This window comes from Podarcis muralis, chromosome 7, assembly GCF_964188315.1.
Source record: "Podarcis muralis chromosome 7, rPodMur119.hap1.1, whole genome shotgun sequence".
Taxonomy (NCBI): domain Eukaryota; kingdom Metazoa; phylum Chordata; class Lepidosauria; order Squamata; family Lacertidae; genus Podarcis; species Podarcis muralis.
In genome coordinates, this window is record NC_135661.1 from 41,479,911 (window position 1) to 41,503,563 (window position 23,653).

Sequence of the window (23,653 nt, forward strand, 5' to 3'; positions counted from 1 at the left end):
AAAAAGAGTGGCGCGTTGATCTTCAACTATACATCCATCATAATGTACCACTGTTGAATCAACAGCATGTTGCAGGAATACACCTGCAAAAACCCACCTGTTTGGAGGGGACTGTGGTCTAACCACTGAGTAAGCTTTGCACAAGTAAATCACGATGAACCCTGAACAAAAATGTCATTTGGAGGCACCCCCTAAATATCTTCTACTGTTTCATCCAAAGGAAGAAAAACTTTCCCAGGACTTCTGATCGCTGGGAGAGGTATGGAGAGCTTTGCAGGATGCTCCAACAAAGGCTGGATAACCATATGCCAGGGGTAGCAACTGAACTGGATTTCCCGCACTGATGGGTTTGGACCAGGTGATCTTTGAGGGCCTTTCGGGTTCTGTGATTTCTGTGATGCAAAATTATTGCATTACAGTGGTACCTCGGGTTAAGTACTTAATTCGCTCTGGAGGTCTGTACTTAACCTGAAACTGTTCTTAACCTGAAGCACCACTTTAGCTAATGGGGCTTCCTGCTGCCGCCGCGCTGCCGGAGCCCGATTTCTGTTCTTATCCTGAAGCAAAGTTCTTAACCTGAAGCACTATTTCTGGCTTAGTGGAGTGTGTAATCTGAAGCGTATGTAACCTGAAGCATATGTAACCCGAGGTACCACTGTATTTGCAGGCATCATGTCGCCCCATGAGCTTCGCTGTACCAAAGAGCGGGTTGAGCACATTGTAAAATTAATTTGCAGAGAGAGGCACACGGAGGACGCAATCAGCCCCCGCCTCTGGTTTCTGCGCTTATTTCAGGGGCACCCAGCTACCTAAGCAACAAAAGAGTCTTGCTGCTTCTTTAAAGTCTAGCAGATTTATTGCCATCATCCTCTCTCTCATGAAACAGACCACAGCAAGGCTTGCAAGCTGTTTAGCTGCACAATTACATTCACAACGAATGTCATTCACACACAACACACAAACTAGAACGCTGGCTTTCTTTCTTTCTTTCTTTTTTGATAACTTAAGTTAAGAGAGTAAAGAGTGTACCAGTCACAAAATGCGAGTCTTAAACAGAAGCAGCCTCTCTGAAGCCCTCGCTCCGCCCCCCAGCCCGGAGTCTGGGGCGGGGAGGAAGAAGGGAGCTCTCCTTTCCGCGCCTGCGGCTGCTTTTCTCCCCACACACTGCTGCAACCCTGCAAATATGTACAGGCTGGATGTAACGGAGACCTTTGCCGGCCTCAGCCTGCCTGGCCATCTCCACACCCAGGCGTCCCTGAACTTTGCCAGCACTTTCCAGTTCCGCAGCTCTGATGTCCTCCTGGTTACCTACCCCAAATCAGGTAAGGGCTGTGTGAGGCAGGGCAGTGGAGGGAAAAGCCCCTCAGAGGATCACGGACCTCCTGCCCTCCTTTCTGTCTGCAGCAAAAGCATTGGGCTGAAACAGGAACTTAGGGAGTTGCTTTATTCTGTGTACAAATGGCCAGTTTGAAACATAGTTAGGTCACCCTTCTTCTTCCTTTTTATTTTAATTACCATATTTACTTGAATCTAATGCTCACCTTTATTACGTTGCAAAAATCGAGGGGTGCATTAGATTCCATGGCGCATTAGACCTGAGTAAATACGGTAGGGTTTATTTAGGGGACGGCACATCAGAATGGGGTGTTTTGCAAGAAACAACAGGTTAGGTACAGGCTAGATATGGATTGCGGGTAAATGAGTGTGTGTATACAGCCTTGGTCAGACCACTGGTCTACTGAGCTGATGGGGGCCTTCCAGGGTTTCAGGCAGGGGCCTCTCTCTCCCAGGTCTATCTGGAAATGCTCAGGACTGAAGCTAAGACAGGCTGCATGCAAAGCAGATGCTGTACCCCTGAGCCACAAATATCTCTTAGCTGCATAGGAAGCTGTCTTACACTGTCAGAGCTTGGTCTATCTAGTCCAGTGTTGTCTTCTGTGACTGGCTGCGGTCCTCCAGGATTTCAGTGAAGGTTCTGCCCCAGCCATACCTGGAGATGCTGGGGATTGAATCTGGGCCCTTCTGTTAAAGGACTCCTCTTCCTCTTCCAGAGCTACAATTCCCAGAGTGGTTTAACAACCAATCCCTCTTCACAGGGAACTCTGGGAATTGTAGTTCTGTGAGGTGAACAATTGGGAGAATTGCCTCCTAGCGACTTTTAGCACCCTTAAGAAACTTAATGAAACAGGACTTTTGGGGGGAAGCCATGACTGTTTAAAGTGGCATGATTCTGTTTTAAATATGTGGGGCAAATGTGTACTTAGTGTACATTTCTCCTAACATGTGTATGCAATTTTGCTTTACATGAAGGCTTTTGCAAAGAAATTTCCCCCTAATAGGCATCTTTCTATATTATTCTCATTAGTATATGGAGTTTTAGGCACACTTTCACTTATTTACACAGTTTTGTGTTATTGTTTATTGTACTCTTACCAAGTAACTCAAAGCAACCTACATTAAAACCAATTAAAAACAACAATAAAAACCTAAAAACACAATTCAAATAAAAGACTAAAAACACACAAAAAAAAGGCAGGACTACAAGCCCTACCCCACGAAAAGAGGCCATGGTATCCTTCAAATCAGAGGGCAAAAATCCAGGGGGGGGGGGGGAGGAATAAAAGTCTTTATCCAGTGCCTAAAACAGTATGAAGATGGCACCAGGTGTACCTCTCTGGGGAGAGCATTCCACAAACAGGAGGCCTCCACTGAAAAGGCCTGTTTGTGTGTTGTCACCCTCCAAGCCTCCTGTGATGGGGGCACACAAAGAAGGGCCTCAGATAACGATAGTAGGGTCCAGGTAAGTTCTTGTGGGGAGAGGAGGTTATTGTGGACATGAGCCACATAAGGCTCAGCATTTTTAACTGTACACTTTATTTGCTTAGAAAACTGCACTGCAAAATTGAGAAAAGGACGGATTTCAAAAGATACCTCTGTTTTCATTTGCATGCTGTTGGAGATTTGCAGATTAGAAAAGTTTGTGGTAAAATGCAAACCAAACCAAATGTCTCACCCATCCTTAGATAGTGTGATAACTTTTTAAACAACCAGAAACCTTCCTGTTAGGTATTTTAGGTCAAGACATTTAAAGCACAAGATCTTCCCTCTAAAGAATTCTGGAACTATAATTTACCCCCGCAGAGCTACAATTTCCAGCAACCTTAACAAACTACAGGTCCCAGGATCCTTTGGTGAAAGTCATGTGCTTTAAATGTGTGGGGTGTGCACATTCACAGTTTATCTCATCTATACAATACATTTAAAGCACATTTAAAGGGCACAGCTTCCTCCCAATAATATTGGGAAATGCAGTTTTTAAGGGTGCTGGGAACTGTTATTCTGTGAGGGGTGAAACTACAGGTCCCAGGATCCTTTGGTGGAACTCATTTGCTTTAAATGTACTTCACATGTATAGTGTGGATGTGACCAAAGGTGGACCAAAGACTGCCTTCGGTAGTCTGTAACCCTATATGAAGAAGCCTTCTTCCTTGCAACAAAAACAATTGCAGTCCTTATATTTAACAAGCCTGCCATTAATGAGGTTGTCCCTGGAGGTCATGCAGTGGTTGGAGGTCAGAGGCCTTCCCCTGCTGATGTTCTTGTCCTCCCCTCTAGGCACCACCTGGATGCAGGAGATCCTGACCTTAATCTACAGCAAAGGAGACCCTCAGCCTGCCAAGAACATCCCCAACTGGACCCGGAACCCATGGCTGGAGCACACTTACTTCTCAAAGATTCCCCGGGAGACAGAAGGACCTCGCCTCCTCACCACCCATTTGCCTTACCGTGTGTTATCAGCTTCTCTGAGGAAAGCTAAGCCCAAGGTATGTGCAAGGAGATCCCATACTTGGCCATATTTCTCATGGCATCAGGACAGGGCTGGCCCTACCATTAGGTAACCGTCTCAGGTGGCAGATGTCTGGGGGTGGCAGCAGCAGCCTTCATGGCTGTTTCCTCCTGAGCCCCTTGGCCATTCCCTTCTGTTGGAACATAAGCAGCTTCCTTTTTCAAGGCTCAGTGTTGGCTACATCAGGCATGGGGAAGCTCAGGCCTCTCTAACTGGCCCCTGGGCCCCTCCCCGCAGCACACCAGCTCTCCCTAAGCCATGCCCCCTCACTGGCCCTGCTGCACACCCTCATTGGGTGTTTTTGCTCATCAGGAATATATCCTTGAACTCTTGCTTGGCTGGATAGAGAAAAGAGATGGGCGCGTGAAAGTGTGAGGAAATTATGCTACTGTTCAAAGGTAAAACTTACATCCCTTTGCCCCACCCACTTTTGCTTCTTGCCACGCCCACCACTGGCATGTGGCCCCCAGAAGTCTCCCCAGAAGGGAATGCGACCCTTGAGGCCAAAAGGGGTTCCCCACCCCTAGCCATCAAGACTTGACTGCCAGCAGCTCTCCACGATTTCCCACCAGGCATTTTAACTCAAGGAAACTTATTGGCAACCAGCAGCTCTCTCAAAAAGATAAGAAGAAAGATGGATTTGACTCTGTATGGTCTCGATTCATGTCATTTATTAACAACAGTACAGTGGAATTCCTTCTGTCTCAGTCACAGCAGCCACTGTGGAGAAATTATCTTAACACTTTAGATTGAAGACTACCCTGTGGATGTGAGTTTAATCTGTAATGTAAAACATTTTCCAAGTCTGTTTTGATGCCATGTAGATGACTGCATACAAGACTTAACATGCATACATGTATTTGTCCTGGAAGACAACACTTTATGTTTTGTATTTTATTTTATTTTTTACAAATTTCATTGAATTTTGTAAAAGGGGTGGGGAATAAGAATATAGCAAGAGCCTTGCCCGCTTAGGTTGCATGTTCACCATACGTTTAAAGGACACTTCCTCCGAATAGTCCTGGGAGCTGTAGTTTGTTAAGGGTGCTGGGAATTTTAATTCTATGCAGGGTAAGCTACAGTTTTTCCTGGAAATGTGCTTTAAATGTTATGGTTTGTATGCAGCCTTAGATGGCTTTAAAATTTGGAGTTAGACAACTTCAGGGAGGATAAGGCTATCCATGGCTACTATTAGTCATGAGGGCTCTATGCAGTCTCTAGATTCAGATATTGTATGCCTCTGGGCACCAGTTCCTGGGGAACAACCGCAGCAGGAGGGTCTTGTTTGTGGGCTTCACAGAGGCACTGAGGTGGCCATTGTGGGGCTGGTCGGTTGCTTCCAGAAGGGCTCTTGTTATGGAGGGGAAGGAAAATGGAGGGGAAGGAAAATGGAGGGGAAGGAAAATGGAGGGGCGCTTTTCGTCCTTTCCACCTGGGCTGCATCGTGTTGACCTACATGGCGTGTGCCCTCTGCCTCTTCATTTGCTCCAGCAGGTGATCCACCTGACCAGAAACCCCAAAGATGTTGCTGTGTCCTTCTATCACTTCTGCAGGATGGCCAAATTCTTCCCTGACCCTGGCACCTTTGATGAGTTCCTCCTCAACTTCTTGGATGGCACAGGTGTGTGAGTCAGGTGGGGCATCTCTGCGCCACATTTGGGCTGCCTGCCTAACAATGTCTTAACTATCATGGCTTCAGTCACACACACACCCCAGAGCCACCTGGGAATATGTAGTTTTGAGATGGTACAGATACTTCTACCTAATAGAGGAAGGGCCAAAGTTCAGTGGTGAAAGGTCCTGGGTTCAATTCACAGCATCTCCAGAAGAGACACATGTCTGAAACCCTGGAGAGTGTAACCCAGGGGTGGGGAACCTTTTTCTGTCTGAGGGGGGGCCTGAGCACAAGAGCCCTCTCCCTTCCTGCATGCTTTCCATCAACTGATATTCAGAAGCATTACTGCCTCTGACTGTGGAGAGCCTTATTCTCTATGAATGTGTCCAGTCCTCTTTCAAAGCCATCCACCACTGCCCGCTTTGAGAGCGAGATCCATAGTTTAATGCGCTGCGTGAAGAAGTCCTTTCTTTTATCTGTCCCGAATCTCCAAACATTCAGCTTCATTTGACATCCATGATTTCTAGCATTGAGAGAGAGGGGGGAAAACATTTTCTCTATCCACTTTCTCTGTGCTGTGCATAATTTTATAAACTTCACATCTTGCTCACCTGTTCTCTAAGCTAGTTGCTGGGTCATTTCTCTTGGCAGCAACACTGTGCCCAGGGTGTTTCCTAGGGCAGCTGGGTGCGCTGCAAGACACAGAGTGTCATGGAGACCCCAGTCACCAGTACTGGGCCCTGGAAAACCTGTTGGCATCCCATTCCTCAGAGTAAGCAAAAGGCAGAGTTTGTATTTCCCACCTCTGGAATCTGGCCTGATTTTGAAATTGTACCTTTAAATTAGCTATCATGGGAATTGGGGTTGCTTGTGTGTAACCTCCGCCTGCTCCAAACTGCTGGATGCGGTTGCTTTCCCCCCGGCTGAGCAGCCCCCCTTGGGCACGACTGCTTCAGTCGCTGGCAGAATCCGTCAGTGGGCGTTTCCTAAACTTCCTCCAGCATAAAAATTCCTTAACGGACAGCCTTCTTCTAGCCTCTCTGCGCGGCAGCCTTCTGCGCAGAGTGGGCGTGCCTATCGGTGGTCCTCCACTCTCCTCACTGACTTCACTAGAAGAGTCTCGGAGCCTCCCCTCCGAAAGGCTCTCAATCCCTTCTTTCTTCCTTGTGTCACCTTGCCTTTCTTCCCCAGCGGAAGTCCTCTCTACCCCTGTACTGGTTCCCTCTCCGGCATCATTGGGGAGCCTAGCCTCTCCACTCTGTTCCAATGTCAGTTTCCTGACATTAGCATATACAACTTTTATGCAAATTTGCACTGTGGGCCTGTGCCCTGGAGTCATTTCAATACCCAGCAGCACTGAGGGCTGGGCCCATAACGATGCTACCTGCAGCAACGGAAATTCAGTTCCCTACAGTGTCATCATTGCTGCTAAAAAGCCATGAGGAAACTCATAAAAGCTGAGATTTAAGGTCACAATAACACAGTAAAAGAACATATAACTTCTCTCCCTGTGTGCTATCTGGGATCATTGCTGCTACCAATAGTGCCTGTTTGTAAACCTTACATTTGCTCGCAATTTGATTTTACTCTGGGATCTATAGTGCTACCAGTACAATCTTAGTAGTACTACAACTTACTGCTTCTATTTGGAATCTCTAGTACCACTAGAAGTGTCATATTATTACTACAATCTGGGATCCCTAGTGCTACGAGTAGTGTCCTTTTCTCTTTGAAATCCAGTTTGTTTGTTTTTTGAAAAATAAATAAATAAAAATAAAACATTTTGGGGCAGTCTGGCCTCCATTTTAAAACAATTTAAAATAGTAATTGAAATTCTTACACAAATATGAAACCATAATAAGCAGCTGTTTGATTTCTGCCCTCTGAGGTTTGTACTGAGATTCCAGGAGGGTCACTCTAAGGGAATGTAGCTTCTAAAATTTCCAGCTGTGTTAGCTTGGATACCTTCCCAAACTTCTGCCCTTTTAATATGAGCTTATGAAACACTTTTCTAGCAAACACCCACAGGACAGCAGAGGTCAGGTTTCCCTTTTGATCCTAGCAAAGTTCACTGCAGTTTGCAAAGCCTTGGAGCTGTGTGATTTTAGTCATTGCAAAGTGGCAGTTCTGAAAAGCAGAACCCCTAAATAAACCCAGCTTCTAACTTGCTTGAACTGGTAGTTATTGAGACCGCCTTCATTTAATCAGAAATCCAGTTGAGACAGCTTGCTTTGAAAGAGAATGGGAAGGATCCTTGCACCTATGGAACTTCTGCCTGTCATACCACTAATGTTAAAGGCACAGTACACTTTCTATTCTATTATTCTATTCTATTCTATTCTATTCTATTCTATTCTATTCTATTCTATTCTATTCAAGTGGCAACTCCAACTGTGCCAGATCACTGGTTTTGATTCTTCCTATTTTAGATGGGGAGCCTGTTCCCTGCATTACTAGGGGAGATTTGTTGATTCAGAGCAACATTGCACACTTTGCTATTTACCTTTGCTTAAATGAGCCAGAGCCACTGGATGGATTAACCACATTCTGAAATCTCAGCAAAGGGCATGAGGGTGGAATGGACCCTGCCCTCCAGGGAGACCTGTAGACTGGCTGGCTGGCATTATTGCAGGGATGGAAAACATCAGACCCAGAGCCTCTCTATGTGGCCCTTGGAACTCCCCCCAGTCACACACACCCCCGCACCAGTCCCAGAGTGCTTTTGCTGGGCTGGAATGTGTCCTTGAATTCTGATCATGCCACTTGCTTTTGTGGATGGAGGTTAGAGCGTTGTGTGTTGAAAGTAGCCTACTCTGTATAAAGGTACAGTGGTGCCCCGCAAGACGAATGCCTCGCAAGACGGAAAACCCGCTAGACGAAAGGGTTTTCCGTTTCGGAGGCGCTTCGCAAGACAAATTTCCCTATGGGCTTGCTTCGCAAGACGAAAATGTCTTGCGAGTCTTGCCATTTTTTCCCCGCTCCCCCCCTTTTTCTAACCGCTAAACCGCTAATAGCGCTAATCCGCTTAGCAGCTAATGGGCTTGCTTCGCAAGACGAAAAAACCGCTAGACGAAGAGAATCGCGGAACGGATTCTTTTCGTCTTGCGAGGCACCACTGTAACATTTACAGTCATTGCCTCAACCACTTTTGCATCTGGTCCTGCCACTGCTGCCATGTGGCCTTCAGAAGGTCGCGCCAGACTGAGAAAGATTGATGCAATGTTGAAGGCAAAGGCGCTGCTTTCCCCCTCTGACCCATCTCTTCTGTCCTGTCCCACACAGTGCACTATGGCTCCTGGTTTGAACACACCAGAGGCTGGCTCAGCTGCAAGGAGGAGTTGGATGTTTTCTACATCACCTACGAGGAACTGCATCAGGTGAGTTCCCCTAGCCCAGGGGTCAGCAAACATTTGCAGCAGGGGGCCGGTCCACTGTCCCTCAGACCTTATTGGGGACCGGACTATATTTGGGGGGTGGGTGAACGAATTCCTATGCCCGACACATAAGCCAGAGATGCATTTTAAATAAAAGCACACATTCTACTCATGTAAAAACACGCTGATTCCTGGACCGTCTGCGGGCCGGATTTAGAAGGTGATTGGGCCGGATCTAGCCCCCCGGCCTTAGTTTGCCTACCCATGCCCTAGCCCCCCCCCCCCACATGATATGGGTGGTTAAGTTGATGCAGCCTTGTCTGTGGGCCTTTGGTTTGGAGAGCAGGTGGGAAGTCTTGGTTTGGGAGGGTGAGGGTGAGCAATTGCCCTGGAGTGACAGGTTCATGCAGGCAGCTCAGGGAACAGGTTAGATGGTGATGCTTGAGGAAGGGCTGCAGATTAGCAGCAGAGACCCTGCTTTGCATGCAGAAGGCTCCAGGTTCAATCTGTGGCATTTCCAGGTGGGGCTGGGGAAGGCCCATCTGAAACTCTGGAGAGTCTCCGCTAATCAATGTATAGACAGTATCAGGGAGCTACATTCCCTGTATTGTTTTGCCATTGCTTAGCAGCAGAGCTCCTGCCTTTCATGCAGAAGGCCCCTGGTTCAATCCCCGGCCTCTCCAGGTAGGGTTGGGAGAGATCCTTGCCTGAAACCCTTGAGTGCTATTCCCAGTAAGTGTAGACAATACTGAGCTAGATGAGCCAATGGTCTAACTAGGTATAAGCTTCCTTGTTCCCTTTTCTAGCTTTTAAAAAAACCCCAACTTTGCAGAGTAGCTGGACATGCTGCAAAGCTCAGTGCCAGTGAGACCCTGGGCACCTACCCATCTTGATTTGCCCAGGGGCAAATGAGTGTCCCAGGCCTGCGCCTTGAGTGTTTTATGTGTCTCTCAACAGCTGGATGTAGCCTGTAAGGTCCAGCTTCTTCCCTCTACTCACTTCTGTGATCCCAGGGTAGTGATAAGAGATAAATTCAATCCAGTTTGCATGTTCTGAAACAATACGCAAACTGAAGCAGCAATCTTTTGAAATCCGCACTTCTCTGAATTTTGCAGCGCAGTTCTCAAGACAAGGAAGGCCCACAAAAATGCACCAACCTGAGTAAAGCTTACATTAAAATGATTACATTACTGAAAATGACATGCATTATATTAAGAGAAAGCCGCTTTGCAAAAATGTTTGTATTAGGCAAAATTGCATAGAAATGTGTGTGTATTGGGATTCACAGCTAAAATGCCGGTGAATTTTCATTCTTAAAAAATAAATCTCACACTAATGCAGAAATGCACAGAACTGAAGATTGGGAAAAATGAGAAACTGAAATGGATTTCCTTGCCTGCCCTTTCCCCAGGATCTGGAAGGCTCTGTGGAGCGACTGAGCGCCTTTCTTGACTGCCCTTTGCAACCAGGCCAGATGGCTTCCATCCAGAAGCATTGTAGTTTTGCTTCCATGAGAAACAACACCATGGTGAATGGTACACTCGTCCCTCATGAGATCATGGATCCAAGCAAGAGCCAGTTCATGAGGAAAGGTGGGTGGGGAGACAAGGAGGGCTGGGCAAGTGGGAACTTCTGCAGCAAAGCTGCTGCTCCCTGCTCTTTGCTCCTTCAAAACAAACCCAGTATTAGTTTGCTGCAGTCTGTGGCAAAGTTTCTCCTGCATGTTCCATCTCAGAAGCCTGCTCTGCAGTAACTCAGAGCAAGGCTGCTAGTGTGGCTGCCCCTGTTCTGCAGAACACCATTCCTGTCGAAATAAAACAGGCACCCACTATCTGCATTTCCCACACTCCTCAGTCACTGATTGCTGCCTCTGGCCAGATGTTGCTGGACAAAGTGATGTCTGCTGTGCTCTGACCCAGCCAGACAATGCCTTTATGTTCTTCTTAGGTATTGTTGGAGACTGGAAGAACCACTTTTCCCCACTGCAGATTGAGATGTTCAACAAGAAGTACCAGCAGGAAATGGGAGACTGCTGCCCGTGTTTCATGGACTGATGGCAACATGATCCAGGAGCCAAGGGATTATAGCCAGCTGGGGATTCCCACTGTGTTCAAAGAACCAAATCCTACACACCAATGGTGGGTGTATGGGGACCAGCTTGCCAGAAAAGGGCAGCCACCGGACAAAGGCTCTGCAGGGACCTTTCCTATGCCAGATGAAATGTGAACGAGCTCCGAGTCAAGGTCATCACCCACATTGACAGAAGCTGTCTACCTCCCATAACCTGATGTCTACCTTCTGTAACCTGGTGCCCTCCAGATGTTTTGGACCAGAACCCCAATCAACATCAGCCAAGTTGACCATTGATGTTGATAAGAGTTGTAGTCTGAAACACCTGGAGGGCCCTCACCAGCAATGAAGATCTTTTACCTGACATTCCTGTTACCTGAGGTCCTTTAACCAGAGATGGATGAGATTGAAATGGGGATCTTCTTCAGAGAAGCCACATTCTCTGCCAATGAGCAGGGGGTGGTTGGGAAGGCTCTGTGGGGAGTAAATTACCAGCTTACCACTCTGGCAGGAGTGGGAAACCTGATCCAGGCCCTCCGTATGCTGTTGGACTCCAGTTCCTATCCGTCCCAGCCAGGATGGCCAATGCTCAGAAGTCTCTTAAGTAGTCAGTTGTCTGTACCCAGGACTGAATAAAATGTTTTATCAGCACCATCTTGTGTGTATCCTAAACATTGCTGGAACTCACAGAAGTAGCAAAGTGCTTTTTTTTTTTACACCCACACCACAAAGTACATAAAAATACAATAAAAATAAATAAACTGCTAACAACCTTGAAAAATATATATATAAAGACAAACAGCAACAGCACATCCGTTAAACATCCAAACCTACAAATCCAGAATGGCTGTTGCCTGAGGCTGATGGGAATTTTAGTCCAAAGCTTCTGGAGGGCAGCAGGTTAGGGGAAGGTGGCCATTTCTCTCTCTTTCACACACATGGACCAGACATAGTTCTGTGGTGCTCTGATACCCAAGTGGGGGCCCCATGTACACAGGAGTGAGTTATATTCTGACACACTGAATTAACTCCCTGTCATTTTTATAATGGTTTTCCTGTATTGTATTTGCATTTTCTGCCACCACATTTTATAATTTGCCACCCTGGAAATGTTGTTGAGTGAGGGAGAGAAATCCAGTTTTTATAACAGTTTTTATGAGGCTGTAGAAGACCTCACATGAGCTATAGTGTCAGGAGACTGAATGAACTTTATTGCTTAGGGGCCAGGAAGCGAAAGGCTCAGTTGAGTTCTACAGAGTGTTCCAACAGCCACACCCCACCTACAAATGCAACATCACTCAAAATTGTTCTTGGGCAATATTGTATTCTAAAGGGGAAGAATATAATGGAAAGGAATGAAAAACAGCAGCACAGAGGAGATTGCCAATGACATTTTCTCAACCTGCTCTGTTGCCTTCCACAGCCCACTGACATGCTGCCATCCAGAAGTTGAGATTTCCTCCCCCACCCGCATGTCAGGAAAAGCTTCACCATGTCAAATCCTGCACAATAGGCTTTTGTCAAGGCAGAGGAACAGGGCCAGAAAATTATGCTGGCAATTCTCCCTCCATCCCCAAAACTACTGGCATGGGGGAAGAGGGAGCAACCCAAGGGCCTTTGACAGTGCTAGCAGAAAATAAAAATCAGGAGGCAGAATCCAAAAGTTATTTCAAAAATCTTTATTTTTATTCAATCATTTTAAATTATAACTTAATAATTTTTCTCCAAGGAACACAACACTTACAGATCAGAAAGGAAAGGGGGAGGGTGGAGAGAGAAAGGATTGTTACTTACACACAGAACTCCAAGCCACAAAAGGATTTTTAAAAGGCTTGGAAAACAATAAAACAGAGGGGGATAGTTTTAGAGAGAGGTTTGGGTTTACAAAGTAGATTTGGATCATTTCATGCTGTTTTTCTTTTCTTTACATAAAAAAACAATAATACTCTCAATATGGCTATTTTAAGCAAATCAGATACAAACATGCTATTTCGCATAATCGCTGCTGCACAACAGCTACAGAGTGGGAGTGACCTCCCCCCCCACACACACACACATACATAGAGAGAGGGTAGGAATATTGCAGGTGAAAGGAGGAAGACAAATAGAGGGCTCTTGGCATCCCATCATGAACACAGCTAGTTTTCTGAACAGAAGCCCTGCCTGAGATGTTAGTCCAATTTTGTTGCAGCAGAAAAAAATTCTGTAATAAGTTTGCCCCAATACCCCACCCGCCACCAGCCTTTTTTTTGCAAAAAACAAAAACAAAAACACAAAAACACAAAAAAATAGAAATAAAAAATGCCTACTAGGAGAGGGAAAAAGTTTCCCAAGGAAGAGAATTAGTCACTCTCTATGCAGTGGCTTGTGTTTCTGCATGTCTGTAACTGCTAGGATCTTAAGGGGGGGGGAGGAGGCAATTGAATCAGAAACCTTGATCTCTTCATTCAGAGACGTTGATCTCTTCAGTTCTCTGTTCTCACTCTGAATCATTTAAAAACTAGTGTATAAAATAGTTAAGAAGAAGAGAGAGATGTGGGGCAGGGAGAGACAAGGTTGTGTAAAAACTGACTGGGCAACAACAGGATACAGGGAGGGAGGGTTGAATTATGCTGTAAAAACACGAACAGTCACAGGAGTGCTACATGCTATATCATGGCTTCTGGGAACAAGGAACTAGTTGCCCAAGCATTTTCCACCCCTGTGGGATGAGGTGAATCCAAGTGGTGGTCTTTTTCAGCGGGGTTTGCAGTCTTGTGAAAGCGCTGGCACGTGTCTTCTGTTTTAACCCACTGCATCCTGGTACATCTCTTTAGAGGAGGAGTGGAGAGCCTTTGGACCTCCAGACTCCCACTGGCCCTGCTCTCCAGGGCTGAAGGAGTTGAAGCTTAGCAGCGTTCAGAGGGACAAAGGTTTTCCACTTCTGCTTGAGATGAAGAGATTCCAAGATGTCATGAGGTCTGGTATGGGGCCCGTGGCCAATTCAACATGCCAAAAACAGGGGGGGGGGGACCCTACAGGGTAGGTCAGCTCAGATCAACTTCACAGATGTTTTCATTTCATGGCAATTTCTTCCTCGGTTCATGAGCCTTGGCTTTTACGGAACATGACGATGGGTCTCCCACACGTATTTTTCTGTCAACAACAGCCCAGCACACTGGAGGAGGGAAACCATTAGCTAAAACCCTACTCTTAAAATTCAAGCGGATGGCAGAGTCTGGCTGCTAAAGGAGCATTAAAATAGCCACCATGACCCTTACCATTTTTCTTATTTTATTACTATTATTAATTTTAAAAGGGTTTCTCTCCTCACCACCAAGTCTCCTTTCCGTGGGTCTGGGGGAACAAAATGGTTGCCGCAGTGTTTGTAATGGTGAAGAGAGGAGGAATAGAAAGAGAGAACAGAGATAGAAATATAAATGGGGGGGGGGGGGGAGAGGCAGCTCTCTGCTCAACTTGATGTTCCAGTGACCCTTGTTTTCCTTTTACATCCCTTGTACAACTTTTGCCTGCGGCTGCTCTACCACCACTTCCCAGCAGTTGCCTGGTGCTTTTTGGGGGGGGGGGGGGCAAACCACTCAATGTTTTGGCGAAGCAGTTCTGAAAAGTGGGAGCAGGCGTGTCAGGGCGTGGTGTGGCACAGCACTCGTCCCCAGCTCCTTGGCCTTCTCAGCTTAGAGCTTAGTTCAGCACAGCCAGTCACAAAAATAACCCCCAAGTGGAAACCCAGCCCAGTAAGACACTGAGTTTCCTCTCTTGAATCACTTCCTGGCATGGCTGTTTCCAGAACTGCCCTTCCAACTGCTTAGGCATCCATGTCTCTCCCAAAAGATACATGCAGATGAGCACCAGGAATGGCCTTCATGCTGCAGCAAGGTTTCCTCAAACCAGACTAAGTAAGGAGAGCCTGGATGGGTGTTGGTTTGTTACAGTTTGGCTTGGCCTTCTTGGAAAAGCTAATGCTGGGAGACTCATGTTGCAGGAGGAGCCTTAGGGGGAGGTTATGCTGCTCACGGCCGCACTGACGGTAGGGAGCTCCTGCTGCTGCTGCTGCTGTTGCTGCTGCCGCTGCCACCGTTGGTCCTCTGTGGCCTTATAGCAGGGCCAGCACAGCTTATGCCCGATCTTCTGGAACTTGTGCCGGAAGCTCCTGTTGGTCCAGAAGTAGACAAAGCAGTTGAGGAAGCCGCTGCCTATGGGGAGCCACAAGGCCACCATCTCAACCCATCCATGGACTCTTTTGTGGGTGATAGCTGGAATGAGACAGCACAGGGAAGGCATGTTTTAGCCAGGAGGATGCAATGCATTTATTTGATTTCATTCTTTATCTTAGAATATTTCTTTTTGTTTCTTTTATTTCTTTATAAAATTTGTATACTGCCTTTCATCTCTAGATCTCAGGGCAGTTCACAGCATTATTTCTTAATGGCTTTATGTTCAAAAGAACCTCTAATAAGTGATGTACAGGATAGAAATAAATACAATGCAATATATTAAGAAAATCAAGCAAAAAACCTATTAAAATAACATTGCAGTGCTCCAAAATTAACAGTGACCAGGCTTGGATTATCCTTCTGGGGAGGCCAGGTGAAATAAAAATGTATTTCATAGCAACCAAAATCCCCAAAGGATTTTGTATGGCCCTTAAAGGCTCCTGTATTATATCCACTGGAAGGAAGTTCCATGCCGTGCTACATGTCACCACTGAGCAGATCTTCTACCACGTAGCTCAGTGGTAGAGCATCTTCCTTGCATGCAGAAGGTCCCAGGTTCAATCCCTGGCATCTCCAGGTAGGGCACAGAAAGACTCACTGTGTGAAATCCCAGACAGTCACTACCACAAGCAATACTAGATTGACCAATGGTCTGGCTCTGTATAAGGCAGCTTCCTATCTAAGAAGTGCCTCCTCCGATGTCTGCAGCAATATATAGCTGCAGTAAGGTGATCTCATACCTGGAGCATTGGTAGATGGTGCACCTTGGGACAGGTAAGGCATAAGACAAGGAGTCCAAGAGCACATGGAGCCAAAGTCAAAGACAGGCAGAGCAAACTCATTCCAGTTTTGTCTCCCTGCTCAGTTCTGCAAAGGGCAATGCTGAGACAGAGGAAGAGGAGGAGGGGGGGGGAGGAAACTGACAGGCAGGACCACCCTCTGGGCTGATTATGGGTAAGTAAGAAGGCAGGCTGGTGGGGGCTGGCAGAGGGCAGACTGAGGTTGGAAGGGGAGTACCCTATTCACTCCAATCATGGATAAGCCTTCTCTGCCCCCGCCATGTTGTCTGCAAGCCCATCTTCTATCACACCAACTCAGTTTGGATACATGGTCATTTTGAACTAAGTCCCTCTGAATTTAACAGAGCTTACTCCCAAGTAGGGCTGGGTGAATTGGAAAAATGAGAAACTGAAATTAACCCATCTTAAATTCCCTTCTGCACTGAACTTCACACCAGTTTGCAGATTAATATTATTTTCTTAAAGTCTTCATGAGAATCCACCTGCATTTTAATGCGATTTTCTCCTAATATACACAATTATTGTTTTGCAATTTTGTCAAATACCATACACACATTTCTGCAAAGCAGTTATGTGTGTTGTTTTTGCGTGCTATTTCCACCATGTACCCTAGAATATGCACTTTTCTACACGTTACTCAGATGGAGAAACGGATTGCAAAAGTTAGTGAATTTCAAAAGGGAGGCAGTGTTTCAGTTCGCAAATTGTTTCGGAATGTGTGGATTTGGTAGGTTTGCCTTTAAATTTGAAGCAAATCAAATTTCTCCCCCATCTCTACTTCCAGGTAATTGATCTTAGCGTAACAGTCTCAGCACTGACTCCTACTAGTTTCTCTATCCCTCCCACCCCTACTCTTGAAATGCCATCCACAGACACACACGCCTTACTGCTTGGAAAGAGGAAAATCTACCCAGCAATGTCAGAAATTTGATTGAAACTGTAGTGCTTAATTACCTCAGTCTCTAGACCTCCATGCAAAGACTCGCCCAACCTCATCCATCCTTCTAGGATCAAATTACCTAATGCCAAACAAGTTTTAAACAAGTAAACATTGCAGTAAACATGTTTGGTACATGAGGTCAAAGTCGTTTTTTGTTTGTTTTTAAGCAAGCTTCTAGACCACATAGTTGTGGGAAATCTTTGTGAATAATGCACTGTAGTATTTAGGGAATGGGGTGTGGGTGTATACGTGTATGTAACGACTGTGTCTGGCGTGCTCTGGTCCATGGGGTCACGAAGAGTCAGACACGACTAAACGACTAAACAACAACAACAACAACAACAACGACTGTGTCCTAATTGCAACACAGACAATCTCCCATAGGTTTGGGGACATGTTTTCTGTTGTTGCATCCAGACAGACTTTTAGTTCTTTGTGTTTCTTTGCAGGATGGGGAACAGCAAATCAGACGTTGCAGCTGCTGAAGTGTTTTTCAAACTGCAGATAACCTATTTAGAACAATTATGCTTGCGTTCTCTCTGTTGAATCACTTTGGCTTTTCAATCAATGAAGTACAAATTGCTGCAGAGTTAACCAATACAGCATATAGTACTTGGAGGTGGGGAGAGCCTCAGGCAGCAATAAGAGTGCCCATGGCCCTACTTTGCAGAGGAAGTTTCTTTGTTTGAACTGCTGTCAGAGGACAGTCCTCTTTTGGGACCGGTCCATGTCAAATTTAAAGATTAAAAAACCCTTGAGAAGGGGAGAGCAGATCAGCCTTTGAAATTGGCCATCAACAGTTTGTTCTCCAGGTGTTGCTTACTGAGATCCTGGTCATAATCTCCCCTTGCGTTGTGAGATGTATTGCATTTCCATTATTTTGTACCATATATTTTGGAAACTTGTTTGTTTGATTGCTATGCGTCTGAGCACCTCTTAAGATATCATATCCAAATTTTGCATGCTGGTTCCAGAGCTCAAGGAGCAAGTTTTCATCTATGTTTGGATGTAATTAGATACCATTTTGTTTCAAGATAGCAGACCGAACCTTTCAATACTGCACTGATTTGGACCCCAGATTTCAAAACTGCAGCATCTTTTTTGTTTTGTTTTTGTTTCAGCGTCTGGCAAGAGCCTGCTGGTAGTAATTATATCAAAGTGTATCCAGGCGCATATGAATTGCTAGCCAGCCCCCACCCCTGCCCCTCTTGCTTTCGGTTTGCTTTGGATCCCCAGAACAGCAACCACCCCCCTCTCTGTACACTCACCATTGTACAGCATGGTGACGATGCAGGGCACCCAGCAGACATAGAAGGCGATGACGACAGGCAGGAGGATGCGGGCTGCAGCGTCCAATGGCAGCACACAGCGCATCTTCGGCCCTGCCTCTTTCGCTGGAAGGGCCCTGCCACCTTTCCCACGCCGGCACTGGGAGCGGGCTGCCCGCCACAAACACAGGTTGGCAAAGGTGATGGTCCCAGCAGCAGGGCAGAAAATGGTGCCTGCTATGAAGAGAGAGTAGGTGGTGTTTGAGCCGTAGTCTGGTTCACACAGCAGGGCTGAGGACGAGAAGCGAACTTGGAGCAAGGCTCCCGGGCCCGGCACGGCCAGCGGCACCAGCAGAAGGACCGGCAGGAGCCAGGCAGCGGTGATGAGGAGGACCACTCTCCTGTGGCTCAGCAGGCGCCTATAGTGCAGAGGGTAGAAAATGGCCACATAGCGCTCCAGGGAGACACTTGCCAAGGAGTAGAGGGAAGCCCCAAAAATGCAGCAGTTGATGAAGGCCACTGCCCGGCAGGACGACGCCTCCCCTTCTTCTGCCATCGGCCCCACCACCAAGCTACGGTAGAGGTTGAGGGGCACCACCAGCACTGCCAGGGCGGTATCGGCCGCAGCCAAGGACAACAGCACCAGGCGAGTGCTGTGACTCCAGCCGGACACAGAGGAGGCAATGACTGTGATGATGGTCCCATTGCCCACCAGGGCCAGCAGCCCCAAAACACAGATCAAGCTGGTTTTCACCATGCAGCTGCCGCACCACTGCTGAGGGCCACCATTGTTGGGGCAAGGGCCCTGCTGCCAGGGGAGACCTTCTTTAACTCGGGGGTCCTTCTTGGGGGGCTGCTCCCCTACAAGATCCTCAGGCGGCCTTGGCTCAATTGTTTGGGTTTCTTCCTTCCACTTCAGGTTGGGAATTTGTTTTCCCAGGGAATGCCCATCTCTCCTTGCATCTTTTCTCTCTTGTACAGCCAACAGGTTTCCTTTTCTAGACTCCAGCTGCTCTGGTCCTTTAGTCACAGGAGTCCAGGCCTCATCGCATTCTCCCTTTTGAGCAGCCCAGGTACCTGCTAGCTTTAGAAGCAGCAGCAAGATATAGCAGGGAATCATCATGGTTGATAAGACTCCTGAAAGGCTAGCAGGTGTGCTTAAGTCTGTGGAGCTGAGCCTCACATAGCCTCCTCAGGAGGAGAAGTCACCATCAGGATGCTTTCTTTGGTTGCACTGGGAGGTGGGGGCAATGAAGGAGGCAATTTGCACCTGGAATTCTGTTCTCAGGGTGGAAGGCCTCAAACAGCTGGGACTGGGGGGCTTGAAGGTCCTTGTGGCCCTGGCTGGATTTCTCACACTTTCTTCTTCTACTCTCACACATGGAGCCCCCCAAATCATGCCCAGGTAACAAGACAGGCCAACCCCTCCAATCTGTACCTGCCAACAGCCACAGATGATGGGAATTGTAGTCCATCAACATCCCTGCAACTGAAGCATGTCCTGCTGAGATGCTGAACACCACAATCTGATGCAGGCTGCATCTACCCCATACATTTAAAGCAGTCTTCTACCACTTTAACATTCATGCCTTCCCCCAAAGAATGCTGGAAACTGTAGTTAAGGGTGCTGAGAGTTGTCATGAGAACCCTCATTGAGCTACAGTTTCCAGCATCCTTAACAAACTACAGCTCCCAGGATTCCTTGGGGGAAAGCCATAGCAGTTAAAGAAATATCAGAATGCTTAAATGTATGGGGTGGGAGTGACTGCAGAATCAGGCAAGCTGAGGACTTTGCCATGTATAGGACTGGGCTGTACTGTAAACGGGAAAGATGGCAACAAAGACAGCCTTGGAGCTCAGAGCAAAGTATTAGGGCTTGGTTCCACAGTGACACAGTGTGAAATACTGGGCTCTCTTAGTGTCAGCAAGGGATCTCATACTGTCATGATAGTGGCAGCTCCAGGGATGCACCATGAATAGAGTGAAAGACCGTAGCTCAGTGCCTTGCATGCAGAAAGTCCCAGGTTCAACCGCCACCAGTATCTCCAGGCACGGTTAGGAGAGATGCTTGCCTGAAGTCCTGGAAAGCAGCTGCCAGTCAGTGTAGACAATCCTGCATGCACCAACGGTCTGAGTTGGTAAAAGGCTGCTCCCTGTGTTCCTTTGCTGATAAAGCCCTGAGCATTGGCTTCTTTTCTCGTGAGGTGCAAAAAACATGTCACTCGTCACAAGCAGGATATTTTCATGCCATCCTTTATCTACCTAGATGTGGCTCCATCATCTTAGCCTGTTGGCCAACCTGGTCAAAGAGGGTTGTGGAAGATGGAGTCCAAGGAAGTCTTCTTTATGACCTCTAGCTTTCTTCTCTTGGCCGCCACACCCATATGCTTTTCCTGGCTGGCTTTGTGGTCACTGAGGATGATAAAAAGGCTCCCTTCTCTCACTCTCACACACCCTGTTGTGCCTTTAACATGCCAAGCAGAAATTAATTCAGCCAGTAAGTTTATTTTCCTGGCAAAGATCTGAAAGCTGGAATACTGCTTGTCCTAGCGATGTCAAAAGCAAAGGAGTCAGAAAACCCTTTTGTAGGTGAGCCAATGAGCACCTGCTCTCTCCAGCTGAATCTCACTTCATGATGATCCCCCTTGTGCTTCCACATGGGGCTGAATTCCACAGTGGGGGATGAGATGTTTGAAAGTAGCTCACGACTCAAGACTTAGAAAACAAGGCCCTAATTTGTTTATTTTCATTTGTTGCATCTATACCTTACCACTTTCTCCAAGGAGCTCAAAGTGGTGTCCATAGCTTCCCCCAGTCCTCATTCAAACCTCGCAACAACCCTGTGAGGTAGGCTAGGCTGAGAGAGTGGGCCAAAGTCCCCCAGTGAACTTCATGGCCGAGTGGAGGTTTGAACCCTGGCCTCCCAGGTCCTAGTCCAACTCTTTAACCACCACAGCACACTAAGAGATGACTCCTCACAAATGTAGGACCTCAGTAGTAGTTGCAGAATGGAGGCCCATGTCTATCAGTTACTGTTGCATTAGGAAATACAGAAAGCTGCCCTGCATTGAGTCAGCACCTTGGTTATTTTGCTCAGCACTGTCTAACTGGTAGCAGCAGGGACTCTCAAGAGTTTCAGGCAACGGAAGACACCTACCTGAAGTTGCTCAGGACTGAACCTTCTGAATGTAAGGCAGATGCTCTGTCACTTAGAGCAGTGTTTCCCAACCTTGTGCCTCCAGCTGTTTTTGGACTACAATTCCCATCATCCCTTGCCACTGGTCTTGCTAGTCAGGGATGATGGGAGTTGTAGTTCAAAAACAGCTGGAGGCACAAGGTTGGGAAACACTGACTTAGAGCCTGTAAGGATTCAAGGAGCAGGGAGATACATATTTCTGGAGCAGCTTGTTGGGCAGGGTTTCAGACAAACGCATGGGACATAAGGTGATCTGTGGCCACCAGCCATGATGGCTGTGTCCTACCTCTGAAGGCCAGTGGCTGGGGAGAGGGCTACAGAACTCATGTCCTGCTTGTGAGCTCCCTCAAGGCATCTGATCGCCCACTTTGACAAGGATCTTTGACTAGATGGGCCTTTGATCTGATCCAAATTTAGGTCTCTTCTTAGCGCTCCATTTGCCAAAATGCTAGGGTAACGGAAGACCTGCCTTGCTCTGCAGGTGAATGGCGAAGATTAGGGGGCTTTCAAATTTGATTTACAGATCATTGCAGAGGAATAAGGAAGTTAATCAAACAGGGGTATATACTGCTTTCCATTGATGCAGTTTCTTCTTCATTCTCACACCTCTTTTGCAAAGTTCAAACTGAAAGCAAAATGTATTTTATATTCTTATTTTGTATTTTTCTGTTGTGAAATGCCCTGGGATCTTTGGGTGAAGGGCAATATACAAATTTAATTAATAATAATAATAAATATTAATTTCAGCTGGCAGAAGATCTTTTGATAAAGCTCTGTTGGGTTGAAAATGAACGACAGACGAGTAGATAGGTGTCATGCGGGAGGCGTCTCTCGAGCAAGCCTCGGAGACTCCCTTTTATTGAATATTACTGCGTTTGCCATGTGTGCTTGTTGCTGATTGGTTAACATAAGTTCAAAACAAGGGTTGCATATAAGACATTAATTATTGCATATAAGACATTAATCATAGACAGGTTAAAGGTTGGGAAAAGGAACACGGAGTTTACACAGGCATGGGTTCAGACTGCCCGTACCAGAGTGGTACGAAAAAGGAATGTACAAGGAGGGGTAAGTACAGATTGATATGGTGTGATCTCAAGGTGAACAGAACGTACCAGGGTGATGAGGGAATGTCTTAGCATCAGCACGGTTTGTGCAGTGTGAGCAAAACAAAGCTTAGAAACAAGACTTCCCATATGTGCAGAAGCAATGCTTTCCTTCAAAGCTCAAAGCATTTTACAAGTTGAACCTACACAGTCAGAAGCAGGTATGATTGAGTTCAATGGATTTTACTCAGTGAATTAGCATAGAATTTTGTGTATATGGATCTCTGGAGGCCTGGTGACCGGGGCTGTCATGAGGAAGTCCTGCACTTCAAAACTTGTCACTATACCGCTTGATTGGTGTGGATGAGCTTTTACCAACCTGGTGCCTTCCAGATGTTTTAACCTGCATCTCCCATCAGCCTCAGTCAGCACAGCAAGAACATCTGGAAGGTACCAGGTTGGCGAAGTCTGCTGGAGATTGGCATGTTGGTGTGTTGCAATTCTTTGGCAGGATCTGCAAATACTTAAGATGCTTATTCTGTCTTGTCTCCACTATTTTTATGAGTAAGAAATGCAAAGTGGGGTGGGTGGGAAAATTCCAAAATCAAATGGGGGGGGGGGCATAAATGTTTTGGCCCATCCCCACCTCTGCTTAATGTGGATTGTGAATTTCCTGCACCTCCTTTAGCTCCCCCTCTTCCGTGCACGCTTTTCTCCAGTGATTTCTGTCCCATACTTTCTCCTCCCTAAATCTCAAATTTCCAATGTAATCAATGTAGCTCTCCTATTCGAATTTTCAAAGTGCAGGGAATCTCCAGATTTAGGGAGGAGAAAGTGTGGGGCAGCAAAAAGAGCTCCGCTTGGAAAAGAGCTCTGCTTGGATGTGGGGAATTTTCAAAAACTGGCATGGACACATTCCTTTTCAGGCTGGTTCTAGACATAAGTTTCTGTCAGTTCCCATCTCACAAAGCAAGTGATGCTTGGCACTGTGCTCCAGACGGGGCGGGCAGCTCCCCCTCAGGGACCTCTTCTCCTACAAGCCGGGCCTCTGATCTCCTGGAACAAGCGATGTTCCCTTTCAAGTGTGCCACAGGCAACTGCTGAATGATTCATTGGGGCTTTGAGCCTCCGTCTCTCTGCGTTGTGGCTGCCTAATTTGTCAGCCTGCAGGCCTGGTGCACGGGTTAAGCGGTCTCTAATGAGGTGGGCTCCCTGCTGCAGGGGGTGCGCCTGCTTTGTGGCACCTCCCCTGGCCTCCTTTGCCTCTGGCTAAATTGGGTCGC

At 46.9% G+C, this 23,653-nt stretch overlaps 2 protein-coding genes across 3 annotated transcripts; one reads left to right on the forward strand and one right to left on the reverse strand.

Moving 5' to 3' along the window:
- Nucleotides 1–1,123: 1,123 nt before the first annotated feature.
- LOC114602148 (sulfotransferase 2B1-like) lies at nucleotides 1,124–11,555 on the forward strand. 2 transcript variants are annotated; one of them, XM_028740016.2, is made up of 6 exons: nucleotides 1,124–1,322; nucleotides 3,616–3,824; nucleotides 5,339–5,468; nucleotides 8,745–8,839; nucleotides 10,248–10,428; nucleotides 10,784–11,555. In XM_028740016.2, exons 1-6 carry the CDS (start codon nucleotides 1,184–1,186, stop codon nucleotides 10,888–10,890), a joined length of 861 nt encoding a protein of 286 aa, XP_028595849.2. In that variant the 5' UTR covers nucleotides 1,124–1,183; the 3' UTR covers nucleotides 10,891–11,555. The 2 variants fall into 2 exon arrangements, with proteins under 2 accessions (XP_028595849.2, XP_028595850.2); XM_028740017.2 differs by having other exon boundaries at nucleotides 1,127–1,322; nucleotides 5,342–5,468.
- A 2,910-nt stretch (nucleotides 11,556–14,465) lies between these two features.
- LOC114602147 (putative G-protein coupled receptor 21) lies at nucleotides 14,466–18,978 on the reverse strand. Its single transcript, XM_028740015.2, has 2 exons — nucleotides 18,129–18,978; nucleotides 14,466–15,159 (listed from the first exon to the last, which is right to left on the reverse strand). Exons 1-2 carry the CDS (start codon nucleotides 18,883–18,885, stop codon nucleotides 14,897–14,899), a joined length of 1,020 nt encoding a protein of 339 aa, XP_028595848.2. The 5' UTR covers nucleotides 18,886–18,978; the 3' UTR covers nucleotides 14,466–14,896.
- Nucleotides 18,979–23,653: the final 4,675 nt, after the last annotated feature.

Coding starts and splice junctions, on each gene's coding strand:
- LOC114602147 (XM_028740015.2), bottom strand. CDS start 18,885: ATGGTGAAAACCAGCTTGATCTGTGTTTTGGGGCTGCTGGCCCTGGTG. Junction 15,160..18,128: donor CGTCACCATGCTGTACAATG/GTGAGTGTACAG, acceptor GTCTCATTCCAG/CTATCACCCACAAAAGAGTC.
- LOC114602148 (XM_028740016.2), top strand. CDS start 1,184: ATGTACAGGCTGGATGTAACGGAGACCTTTGCCGGCCTCAGCCTGCCT. Junction 3,825..5,338: donor TGAGGAAAGCTAAGCCCAAG/GTATGTGCAAGG, acceptor CATTTGCTCCAG/CAGGTGATCCACCTGACCAG. Junction 10,429..10,783: donor GAGCCAGTTCATGAGGAAAG/GTGGGTGGGGAG, acceptor TGTTCTTCTTAG/GTATTGTTGGAGACTGGAAG.